The sequence below is a fragment of the Mytilus californianus genome, unplaced genomic scaffold (genome assembly GCF_021869535.1).
Source record: "Mytilus californianus isolate M0D057914Y unplaced genomic scaffold, xbMytCali1.0.p SCAF_11, whole genome shotgun sequence".
Classification (NCBI taxonomy): domain Eukaryota; kingdom Metazoa; phylum Mollusca; class Bivalvia; order Mytilida; family Mytilidae; genus Mytilus; species Mytilus californianus.
The window spans coordinates 62,616,025-62,629,615 of NW_026262593.1; the positions used below are offsets into that span (position 1 = coordinate 62,616,025).

A 13,591-nucleotide genomic window follows, 5' to 3' on the forward strand; every position below is an offset into this window, starting at 1 on the left:
GCAGTTTTTAACTCACCTGGCCCAAAGGGCCAAGTGAGCTTTTCTCATCACTTGGCATCCGTCGTCATCCGTCGTTGTTAACTTTTACAAAAATCTTCTCCTCTGAAACTACTTGGCCAAATTTAACAAAACTTGGCCACAATCATCATTGGGGTATCTAGTTTAAAAAATGTGTCCGGTGACCTGGCCAACCAACCAAGATGGCCGCCATGGCTAAAAATAGAACATGGGGTAAAATGTAGATTTTGGCTTATATCTCTGAAACCAAAGCATTTAGAGCAAATCTGACATGGGGTAAAATTGTTTATCAGGTAAAGATCTATCTGCCCTGAAATTTTCAGATGAATCCGACAACCTGTTGTTGGGTTGCTGCCCCTGAATTGGTAATTTAAAGGATATTTTGCCGTTTTTGGTTATTATCTTGAATATTATTATAGGTAGAGATAAACTGTAAACAGCAATAATGTTCAGCAAAATAAGATCTACAAATAAGTCAACTTGACCAAAATGGTCAGTTGACCCCTTAAGGAGTTATTGCCCTTTATAGTCAATTTTTAACCATTTTTCATAAATTTTTGTAATCTTTTACAAAAATCTTCTCCTCTGAAACTACTAAGACAAATTTAACCAAACTTGTCCACAATCATCATTAGGGTATTTAGTTTAAAAAATGTGTTCAATGACCCCGCCTGCGAACCAAGATGGCCGACATGGCTAAAAAATAGTACATAGGGTAAAATGCAGTTTTTTGCTCATATCTCTGAAACCAAAGCATTTAGAGCAAATCTGACGGGATAAAATTGTTCATTAGGTCAAGATCTATCTGCCCTGAAATTTTCAGACCAATCAGGCAACACGTTGTTGTGTTGCTGCCCCTGGATTGGTAATTTTAAGAAAATTTTGCAGCTTTTGGTTATTATCTTGAATATTACTACAGATAGAGATAAACTGTAAACAGCAATAATGTACAGCAAAGTAAGATCTACAAATAAGTCAACATGACCAAAATTGTCAATTGACCCCTTAAGGAGTTATTACCCTTTATAGTCAATATTTTACAATTTTCATAAATTTTGTAAATTTTTGTAAATTTTTACAAAATATTTTCCACTGTAACTACTTGGCCAAGTTCATTATAGATAGAGATAATTGTAAGCAGCAAGAATGTTCAGTAAAGTAAGATCTACAAACACATCACCATCACCAAAACACAATTTTGTCATGAATCCATCTGTATCCTTTGTTTAATATGCACATAGACCAAGGTGAGCGACACAGGCTTTTTAGAGCCTCTAGTTTGTTATTATCTTAGATATCATTATAATATCTAATATCTTATACTATTAATTATGATTTTAACCTTATTTTACATGATTTCCAAAGCATCAGTAAATACAGGTGAGCGACTCAGGCTCTTGAGAGCCTCTAGTTTTATTTTAGTTATTTCTTTTCTTCACTTTTTATCTTCCACAAAATTGTGCTTCTTTTTCTTTTGTATTCTTTTTTATGTATTAGAAGTTCATATTCTTGTGAAAAAAAACCTGCTTCCATAATATTTAAAATCTTGGAAAATATAGAAATGACATCAAGGAGACTGTTTTAGCTTACACTATGGCAGAAAATTTTTAATTAACTCGAAATGATGAGAGAGGTGCTCAGAGATGTTCATATATATGTATTTATCTGTAGTTAGTTAGCTTTTAGATTGTACAAAAGTTTTACTTTTTATATTTAACTTTATAAAATTTTAACAACAGTTAAAATTGTGCTCCAATCAGCTACTGGACGTTGATATAGACGAGATAAAGGTTGTACATGCAAATTCTCTCCCTTATGTTGAATATTCAGAAGCCAAATATGTGTACCACACAGGACACATGGTACAGTTAGAGACTTTGTGGAGTTATGACTTTCCTTTCTAAATACTAGTAAACAGTGGAGATAGAAGAAAAGAACAGAGATAAATAAACTATTTGTATAGACTTATATCAGATTAAGTATGTTAAATGAAAATGTTACTCAGCTGTATGCATCTTTTAAAAAAATAAGCAATATTATAGTACTTTACATTCCAAATCAACAGGAAGGTCAGTGGTTCTCTCTGGGAACTCCGGCTTCCTCCACTAATAAAAACTTACCAACACGAAATAGCACAATAGTGCTGAAAGTGGCATTAAACACCAATCAATCAATCAATCAATCCAAATCAGCATTCTCTCAGATAAGTTTTTGTTGATGAAATTTTTTAATATGGGGAGAACGCTTTTTGGAAATACAACTTGGACATTAACAAAATCAAATTTTAGCTCAGACATTTGTCAGAAAAGTCTGGCAAAAGCAACATTAACTCTTTAAAAAACTATATTATAGATTCTTCAATGTGAGTATGGCCTTCAAATTAAAACTAAAGAAACTCTCCTTCCAGGGTCCTCTGTCTCACTGAAATCCACAGCAGAAAGACCACAATATGCAAGAGACAAACATGTTGTCAGCAAGAGAGACTCTTATCAGGATAAAATCAAGGAAAGAGAAAGAAGATTTAGAGATAAACAGACCATGCAAAGTGAAGAAGAAAAAAGGCTAAGATCTATCAAAGAAAGGTTTGTAAAATAGAAAAGTAAGGATATGGGGTATCCATCAATGACAAAAAATTTAGTAAAAAAACATGAAAAGCAAAGGTACAGCGCTTTTATTGCTGTTTTCTCATTTCTAGAGTCACAGTGAGGACTCCAACACAGAGCAAAATCTCTCACCTCAATGCAAGTTTAAGATGGCCGTTTGAGTGGAATTTTTTGCAAACTGACGTTTCACATGTATTTTTAAAATTTATTTTAAGACACAATGATAGAATTGATGTACAGTAGGTTAGTTATCTTTCATATATTTTCAGGATTTTTGTCATCTAGCATGTCTAGGATTTGAAAAAAAACTGTAAATCTTGTTTATCACTAGACCAACACATTGAGGCGATATTTTTTTTATACTACTACATCTCAACTTATCAGTATAACCTCACTTTCTGACAATTTTTCTTGTTGCACAACCACTGTTAAAGTGTTGTTCATTCTTTTGATAACTGGATAATTGTATTAGTGAAGGAGTAACAAATATCAATTTTGACCTTATCTTTTGTTTTGCCCAAAGGGCTTTAAAACCCAAGCTTTTCCATAAAAGATGCAAGCAAATTACGACCATTTGGCACAAAATTATCTAGGCTGTTCATGGAACGTTATGGTAAAGTTGGAATGCCTGCTAAAAATGGTTATGTTGATGGATACAAAAAAAGAAGAAGCAGAAGACACCGAAAGGATAATAAAACATTAGTTGAGGAAAATCAACAATACCATGACACAAAAGATAAAACTATAACTTGGGAAGGGGGGATATTGTTTACTGGAAGTACACATCAGATATCATTTTTGGTTTATTTGTGTTCTTGGTTTGATTTTTAAATATTGTATTTTCCAGGGAGAGATTAGAAAAAATAGAAAGGGAACGAGAAAGAGACAAAAGACTGAGAGAAGATAGAGAGAGGAAAGAAATGGAAAGAAGAAAGAAAAGAGAAGAAGAAAAATACAGAGAGGCACAGGCTAGATTAGAAGGTATGAGAAAGAAAAAACCTAATATTTAATTTTGGTGCTATTCATTTTCAGATTAAAGTGTTTGTATTCTTGTGTTTTCTCAGAATTTTTTAAAAGATCATTATTATTTTACATGTCTAATCATCAAGAGTGTGAATAATTTTGCCAGTATACTTAATTTTCTGTCATTTGACTGGCTGTAAGACAAGTAAAAAGGAATTGTTTAAACTATTAAAAGCCATGTTTTATTGAAGTGGATAGATTTAACAATGATTTTTTCCAATGGAGAAATGTTAGTTATAGAACTAATTTGGTCGTAGCTTCTCTTTTTTGTTTTAGATTATAGAGAAGTAACATTTTTTCAGAGTATATGTAGTTGTTCTTTAAAATTCATTTTTGTTATCTTTTTTGTCAAGCCTGTGACCATGCTGACATTTTGAGGTGAAAGCCAGACAAAGTGACCCTACATTACAGGTTCAGTCTGTGGTTAAATTTTTATTTTACTGATAAAAGGATTTAGTCTTTTTTGCTGGTAACATTTACATAAAGTCTGGAATTAGATTTTTTTAAACATTTACATACAGTCTGGGATTAATTTTTTTTAAACATTTACATAAAGTCTGGAATTAGATTTTTTAAAATATTTACATATAGTCTGGGATTCATTTTTTTAGACATCAATTTTTTTATTAAACCTTAATTGAATCTTATAAATGTTGGACAGAAGATTCTCCAAGATCAAGAAATAGCATTTGATGAAAATAGACTGATTTTTTTCTGTATTTAATTGATAAATGGACTTAGTTTTTGGCTGTCAACATTACACTTTGGGGAAAGGGAAGTCCAAATTCATTGTAAAAGATGCAGGAATTCATTTATGATGTGACCATGCTAATCTGATGCTTACACAGTGATCTGGAAGGATTTTTTCTCTATGGGCCCAGGGCCACCCAAAAATAAATTCAATGGGCCATATTTAGAGTTAATGGGCCATGTTGTCAAATGAGTGGGCCATTCGTTTACAATAAAAAAAAAAAAAGTAAAAGAAAGTGTATATTTCAGCAAAGAGGTAGTGGTAGTAACCTGTATGATTCTAATTGATATCATGGATATTGTTCATTGCGATTTTGTAATTTCAATTTCAATGAATATACAATAACAGAAATAATAGCAAGCTTACTTAAAAGATTATAATAAGAGAAAAATTCTCGTCTGTACTAGCCAAATTTCAGAAATTTAAAGTTGTTTATAAAAATTTATATCATGAATGATGGTTAATTACGTTTTTTAGGTAATCAGTTATACCGCATGTTGCTATTATTACCATAGGAAAACACCCGAGAGTCCCCAAAAAATATAGGTGCTCCTATATATAGCTATGATTGGAGGGAACACTACACAGTTGTGTACACACACATGGCGACACGAAACACGATCGGAAATCCATTTGACTATATCTAAACGTTTCAAAACAAAGTGAAAAATATTGTGCGCCACGTGGGCGCTTACATTTGTTGCTGTATGCACCATTTCTGGTCGATAAGCGCAATTGGCGCATGGCGCACGTCTTTCCCGATCACTGCTTACATTTTCCAGGAAGAGCACAAAATCATAAAATTCAAGAAATTACAAGAACTTTAATACCTGTTTCCTCCCTATAAAATAATTCCTTTGTTTAGTAATTTACATCTTTTATTATTTCCCCGCTGTAGGCAACAGGGGCATTAAGTGTACCCTTGACCATCCGTCAGTCTGTCCCATTTTGTGTCCGCACTCTTTCTTATATTTTCCTCATCCAAATTTTATGAAACTCATACATAATGCTAGAAACCACAACATGCAGACAAAATTGAATTTGGACAGTGAGTCATTTAATGTTCTAGAGTTATGCCCCTTTTTAACTTGGAAGATTGCAAAGCTTGGGCTGGGGTATTTGTGTCCTCGGAAACATTCTTTTTTTATTAATTATATCCCACACTCGTAGTGTGGACGATATTGCAATCACATTGTCCATCATACTGTTCAACTAACATATATTATTGTTACACTTTTCTCAGAAACAGAAAAACTACATTTTTGTCAGTAGCTTGAGTTGTAACTTGTGAGGAATTATTGGATCTGTCAAATACCTAATTCCTGTTTTCCCTTACTTTGAAATTATGAATGGCCATATGCTGAGTAATGTGAACACAACAACACATGCATTCTTGTTTTGTTTTTTAGTAGTCCCCTACTGACGAAGTCGAAGTGCACTCCGTCCGTCTATCAGTCTGTCTAATCAGTTTTCCACACATTTTTTCTTCGTGCTTGAAGATATTGATTTGATATTTGGTGCATTGTATTATCATGACAAGTTACACATCAAGTTCGAATTTTGTTCTGGTCTGATGATTTTGTGCAGAGTTATGGTCCTTGTTACTTATATATTTTCTTTATTGTAGCTTATCGTTCAGATAAAGACAGAAATGAAAGGAAATCAGACAAATTATCGAGTCAACATAGAAGTAGAAGTAGAGACCCAAATCGGAGAGATGATAGAGGGAGGGAAGAAAGAAGTCGTCATAAACATAAGTCACCTCAAATGTCTCAACAGAAAGGTAACTGACAGTATGGGATTGAGATAAAAATTGTATTTAAGGAAATAATTAATTCACAACTTTTCTAGAGTTTGGACGATTTGGAGCTTGACTTGATTTGGTTACAGAAAATATGAAATTTCCCATGTATAACTTTTGTCAAAGAAAGGTTGTGATCAATGAGAAGTAATTCACAATTTAAATTGCATATAAGAGTCCTTTTCATTAAGGCAATTTCAATAATGAATACAGGACAAAGTTCATATTTTACCATACCTTAGCATTGAACATAATTTTTTGTATCGACTAGACGAAGTCGAGATTACCTTACTGTTTCCCGTGTTAGGAGGTTGTGTCAACATTTTGTAAAAAATTTCATTCAGCTACAAGTTGTTTATAAGTTTTTTTGGGTTTTTTTTTGCAGAAAGCAGAAGGCAACCAGAAAAGAGAGAAGTCCTAGAAGAAGAATCTCCTAAGAAACAGACAGATTTTCCATCAAAACCTGAGAAGAAAGAGCCTGCTGAAGAAGAAGTAGAAGAGGAGGAAGAGGAAGAAGGAGGAACTGAAGAGGAATCAGAAGAAGAAACAGATTCAGACTCAGAGTCAGATTCTGAATCAGGTAAATGTTTCTTTTATAAAGGAAATTCAGAATAGAAGACAGATTTAGGTTTCAATTCTTAGACTTTCAAAATAAACATGTATTATGGATTCATAATTATTCATTGGATACTATTTTTTTTTGTGGGTATAGGTGAAGCAAAAATTTAAAAAATCAATGTAGTAAAAAAAATGCATTTTCTTTGGCAAAACCACGATTTTAAATACCCATGAAAATTGGTAGCCACGAAAATAAATGAATCCACAGTACACAGTGGTTGGCATAAGTTGAAATTGTAGGACAGAATGGGGAGATTCATCTTGCAGCCAATAAAAATTCTGTATTTGCATGAATTGAACACGTTCTGTAAATTTTGATTTATATAATTACCTGTGTTGCAAAATACTTTGTCTTTTCCATAGCAGCTTATAATTATCATCCTCAAAAGAAAAACATGTTTCACCAACAACTGTTAATAATGCAGTTTTGAAAGACAATATTTTTTAATGTGTTTAGAGATTATATTTTTTAATGTGTTAAAGAGATTAAAGGTTTAACTGTATTTAGATATTTGATTTTTGTCGAGCCTTCGACTTTAGTCAAAAAAGCGAGACATAGCGATCCTACATTCCGTCGGCGTCAGCGGCGTCGTCGTCGTTGTCGTCGGCGGCGTCCACAAATATTCACTCTGTGGTTAAAGTTTTTGAAATTTTAATAACTTTCTTAAACTATCCTGGATTTCTACCAAACTTGGACAGAAGCATGTTTATGATCATAAGATAGTATCCAGAAGTAAATTTTGTAGAAAAATAAATCCATTTTTTCCTTATTTTACTTTTAAATGGACTTAGATTTTCTGCCAGGAAACAACACATTCACTCTGTGGTTAAAGTTTTTAAAATTTTAATAACTTTCTTATACTATTTTATACTATTTTGGATTTGTACCAAACTTGGACAGAAGCTTGTTTATGATCAAAAGCTAGTATCTAGAAGGAAATTTTGTAAAAAAATAAATCCATTTTTTCCGTATTTTACTTTTAAATGGACTTAGATTTTCTGCCAGGAAACAACACATTCACTCTGTGGTTAAAGTTTTTAAAATTTTAATAACTTTCTTATACTATTTTGGATTTGTACCAAACTTGGACAGAAGCTTGTTTATGATCAAATGCTAGTATCTAGAAGGAAATTTTGTTTTCTTCCAGTTAACATTACATTCAGTCTGCAGTTAAAGTTTTCAAACATTTATTAGATTCATAAACTATCCTGGATTTTTACCAAACTTGGACAGAAGCTTCTTACAATCAAAAGATAGTATCAAGAGGAATATTTTTATTGATTTACTTCCTCATTTTTGTTGAGCCTGCGATTAACAGAAAAAGTAGGCGAGACACTGGGTTCCGCGGAACCTTTAGGAATTTTTTAATGTATTTAGATATTTGATTTTTTAATGTATTTAGAGATTATATTTATGCCCCCGCCGTAGCGGAGAGGGCATTAAGTTTTACCTTTGTCCGTCTGTATGTACGTCCCAAAGTTGGTTTCTGTTCTCTAACTTTAGTTTGCCTCAACCAAATGTTATGAAACTTATACACAATGCTTATTACCACAAAACACAGATCAAGTTTGAATTTTAGTGGCGTCACTTTAACCGTTCTAGAGTTGCCCCTTTACAAATGGAAAAATTGCTGAATTTTTCATTTCCGTTCTCTAACTTAAGTTAGCCTTATATGTGACGTCATCAGGCATTGTCGCCTTTTTTTTTATGTCATAATTAAATTTCGACCAATCATTTGCCGAGAACAGATATTTCACTATTGAGGAGAAATATTTTTCTTACACCGATCAAGAAATGTGAAAATAGCACAAAAATTAGAGAAATATATTTTTAACATGTAACATGTAATCCAACAAACTTAGAACAATCTGATTGCACATGGCTGTTATCTATTTATATCTATTTCTATGTGTAAATGTATATCAGGTTATATGACCATCAGTAGTCTATGGAGGTCATCTCCATGGATATTTAGATGGCGCCTGGTCTTCAATATGCAAAAAATTTTGATATACATCATAGCAAGCCGCAGCATTGTTAGTTGTTTCTTCTGGACTTTTTGTAATTTGGATATATGGTTTAGTTTGTTATAAAATAAAATATCTTATTAGGAGTAATCAATGATTTATAATGATTTTAAATGTTTTTTTTTTCTTTTTTACAGAAAGTGACAGTGATAGTGAAAGCGAAAGTGAAAGTGAGGCTAGTAAACATAGTGAGAAGGAAGAAGAAGAAGTACCTCATTTAGGTAGGTATATAAATATCAACAACTTTGAAAAAATTTGTCAATAAAATCATTCTCATATTTTTGTCAATATACGCAATTCATTTCAGTTAGGCGACACTGGTATTCTTTTCTTCTTTTCCTCTGTCCATATTGTTAACTTGGATATATGTATGATGGCTCGATTCGAAGCTGAGACTTTTTCACACATGTGGTTAAAATTTCAGGGTACGAAGTGTGATTAAATTTTTCACAAAGTGGGAAGCATAGAAGGGCCCCATATGATGCTTCTTCAGCAAGTGAAAAGTCCCTGTATTCACACAGTTTAATTCTCTTGAAATTCAGTTCTTTACAAACATTTTATAACTCCAAAAAATTTAACATCTTAATTGTACAGTCTTCTGCTATACAGAATAGGACAAATGGTTAAGCTTAGTCAATTCCTAAAAATAGCATCATGTCCAATATCAATGCATACAGGTTTTTTATTTCTATTTCTAGGTTGAGGCATATTAGGGATATTAACTCATTAAAGTTTTTTCACGGTCTGCTTTGTCAGAAGTCTTATTAATACACGATTTTTTTTCTTCAGAAAAAGTAAAATCAAAGTTTGATGACCATTCAGATATTGAGAGTGAAACACACTCAGTCCACATGAGTGACCAGGAAGATGCCCAGTATTATTTAGAAGCCACTCCACCAGACTCGCCTGTAGAATTATTGCCTGACCTACCTCCATACTACCCAGCAATACAAGGCTGTAGGAATGTAGAGGAGTTCCAGTGTCTTAATAGGATTGAAGAAGGAGCATATGGTGTTGTATATAGAGCTAAGGATAAAAAGACAGGTAATAAAGGGTACCAGTTGACCTTCTGTTTTTAAAAGGAAAATATGAAGGAAGGTAATAAAGGGTACCAGTTGACCTTCTGTTTTTAAAAGGAAAATATGAAGGAGATAGGTAGTAAATGATATCATGGTCTGATTTGAAAAGAAATTTACAAACAACACAGGTAAAGATTATATAAGATGATAAGAGTAAAGACTTTGCACTTTGCCCATTACTTAATACTTCTATTTTTAAAGCCAAGTCCCTTTTTGCATCTCCTCTATTATTGTGTCCATCTTTAAAAACACTATTAAAATCTATCTAATAAGTGGAAACTGAAAACAGCTGTTTACAGGGAAATTTTTTAGTTCATACATGTAGATGTAATCATGTAGACAATAAAGATATTTTGTAAAGTAGAAAAACATTTCTATGTGGCTTAATTTCACTAATTTTAAGATAAAATAATGAAAATATTCCCTCATGTAAATTTGATTTTCAAGGAAGATATGAAGCAGGGACTAGGAAAAAAAACGGACAAGTGGGTTTGTCCTTGAAATCACAAAATTTAGATTCCAACAAAAATAAACCACTTTACGATGGAATATAATATATGCTACAATTAACACAAAGGAAAGAAAATTGAAATAGAAAAACTAGAAACAATATTAGGTTCTCTTAAAAGGCAAATGCAACCTTTATACAATTTTTTTTTAGATACGATAAATTAAGTGTTGTTGTCAATTTAGCAAAATACGAAAGATGTAAGATTATGCTTACCTTCTCGTGTACCTATTTTAGGGGCAATAACCATTTTCATTTTGAAGTAATCAGCTAAGTCTGAGAAATATATATAAATCTCATATCAGTGTGAGTTTCAAGTTTACCATTAAAACTTGTGCTAACAAAATTGAAAGTGTCTTCCTATCTCATTTTAAAATTGACCACATCTTGTTAGGCTAATTGCTGCAATGATAAATAAAGGTAAAACATATCTTTTTCTCCTCATTCGGTTTTGATGGATGAAAACTAGGCTGATACACTCTTTGTCCAGGTAGAACCATCTAGAATACACCCCCCTTTTTGAACATTTCAGGATCCCTGCCTGTAATTCAGATTCGAAACTGAAACATTCTTTGAGAGGTAAATGCATGTGAGGCTGTGTGATAAAAAAGACCTTAAATCAGGGTTTGACATTAACTTTTATACCAACTTATCCAGTTGAGCAAGTGCCCTATTACTTTTACTTGTTCGAAAGTGAAATCTACATGCCCAAACTTTTACATGCTATTTTTGTGGTTGTAATGTAGTACATGCAGATAAAATATACTAGTTTTCATGTATATGGGATGTAAATTGATTATGGAGTATGAATATTGATCATGATGAATTGAGAAGTCAATAATATTTCCAGAATCCCAGCTGTCTACTTACCAGAATTTCAACTCAAGAAGACTAAGACTTTGTCAATGCCATGCATGATGTGTCATGAACTGATTTTTTAATTAAGTTGAATCGAGAATATAATTTAAACTTTGAAACAATTTAATGAACCATACATTTTCAAATATAATAACATTTGGAGTAATCTTATGATTGACACAATTAGTCACTGAGTTAATTTTTAGATCAAACTATCATTCAGTTTTCTGAGTCATTTCAAAATTATACACATAAATGGAGTACTAGGAGTAGTAGTGTACAACTGCAAGTTTTTATTGTTAATGTTTTAAACCACATTTATCATGAAGTCAAGAAGGAGGGAGGGAAAAGATCGACAATATACGGGAATTGGATCATTTACATAGAGATACTTATTTCATAATAATTTATCTAAGAAATGCCATTTCAAAAAACCCTTCTTGATAAACTGACAACAACTGACAAATTTATTAAAGTTTAATTACATTTTCGCTTTCAAGCTTTTACATTTTTCCATCTTAGGGAAATACACATCCGATGTCAAATTCTAAAATTTGAACAACGAAAATAGACCTCCACTTTCCATTGGTCCGTGGGAATAACATGTGCGTCTGAAAAGCCAGAGTGGTGTCCCGATTAATAATGATAATGACGAAGCAACGGCCGCCTGATTGGCCAATATTTTTAAACATGATCTATTTTTGGTAAAATGGGGAATTCAGTGTGAACAAATGACCAAATAAACGCATTGAAGGGGGGTTAAGACCACTTTACTTGACCGTGCGGTGTTATCACTGAGTAATCTATGGACAAAACAACAGACACTATTGATTTTGTGAAATTTTAATCATATAACACTTTTTTTTTTCACTTGCCTGATCGGACAACCAAGATGATGTTTTTACTTGTCCGAATATGGCATTAACTTGCCCCGGGCAATCGGACAACCGTAAGTGTCAGACCCTGCTTAAATGAGTAGCCAAAACACTTAATTCATTTTTCCTGATTAAATTATTTTGTAATATTTAAAGATATTTATACCCCCGCTTTAAAAAAGGGGGGTATAATGTTTTACCTCTGTCTGTCCTTCCGTCAGTCCATCCATCAGTCCGTTAGTCCGTCCTTCCCATAAATATTTTCGTAGCATTTTTCTCAGGAACTACTTGACAAGGATTTCTGAAATTTGGTTTCAGGGTTTATATAAGTCAGCTATGCCGTGTGATGCGTTTTCAGATTCATCACTCAACAACTTCCTGTTTACCAAACACTTGTATTATTTTACACATGATTGCCAAGTTGAAAATTTTCGTCACATTTTTCTCAGGAACTATTTGACAAGGATTTCTGAAATTTGGTTTCAGGGTTTATATAAGTCAGCTATGCCGTGTGATGCGTTTTCAGATTCATCACTCAACAACTTCCTTTTAACCGAAATATTTCGGCGGGGGTATCATCAGTGAGCAGTAGCTCACAGTTTTACTTGTTTGATCTGTTACAGATGACATTGTTGCCTTGAAGAGATTAAAGATGGAGAAAGAAAAGGAGGGTTTTCCAATCACATCACTGAGAGAAATAAACACACTACTGAAGGCTCAACATGTAAACATAGTTACTGTCAGGGTAAGTAATAGTAAACGTAAGATTTAGAAAGGGGATTGAAGAATGATCAACAGTTAATACCAGTAGGCAATCTTTGAAATATATTTTTTCTAGCCTGTACAAACACATGCACACTTTTCCAATCATTAATTACAAATGGAAAGAATGACAAAATTGCAACATAAAATAAAATGGAGGATAAACTATTTTATGGACAACAGTATTGGACCATTATTTTGCAAGAATTTAGGATTTACACTAATCAGGAATTAATAAATAATTTTTGGGGTTGCTTTAATTTTTCTGGAATTTAGAATTATTTAAAAACGTTTATTTTTCTGGGAATTCAAGACTTAATTTGCTGATATTTGTTTTTGGGTTTAGTTCTCTCTAGCTTACGTAATTGTGATATACTCTCACTATTTTCTTATGTTGCTGCATTGTAATCATATTAAAAAATATCCAAGTTTGACAGACTTGTGACTATTTATATTATTCTTATTGAATTTAATAGTGAAAGTCACCAAATAAGTAATTTCTTTGAAAATTAGTTGGTTTGCTTTTTGCATTTCAAAAGCTTTTTGAGGATTGAATCATTCTTTGTAAAATTACTTCTCTTTGTAATCTTAGATAGCAGTAGATAGAAATCTGGGAAACATCTTCTTTTGGTCAAAAAGTAACCTTTAATTAGTCATTAACTTTTAT

The 13,591-nt window shown here is 32.4% G+C and overlaps 1 protein-coding gene across 1 annotated transcript in view; it reads left to right on the top strand.

The window, feature by feature from the left end:
* The window catches only part of LOC127720483 (cyclin-dependent kinase 11B-like), a 29,371-nt gene that overhangs the window by 5,998 nt on the left and 9,782 nt on the right, over positions 1–13,591 (top strand). The window contains exons 4-10 of the mRNA XM_052227069.1: positions 2,426–2,600; positions 3,469–3,602; positions 6,023–6,178; positions 6,582–6,776; positions 8,980–9,063; positions 9,632–9,886; positions 12,786–12,907. Of these exons, the coding sequence (XP_052083029.1) occupies positions 2,426–2,600; positions 3,469–3,602; positions 6,023–6,178; positions 6,582–6,776; positions 8,980–9,063; positions 9,632–9,886; positions 12,786–12,907 (1,121 nt within the window). The remainder of the gene's footprint in view (positions 1–2,425; positions 2,601–3,468; positions 3,603–6,022; positions 6,179–6,581; positions 6,777–8,979; positions 9,064–9,631; positions 9,887–12,785; positions 12,908–13,591) is intronic.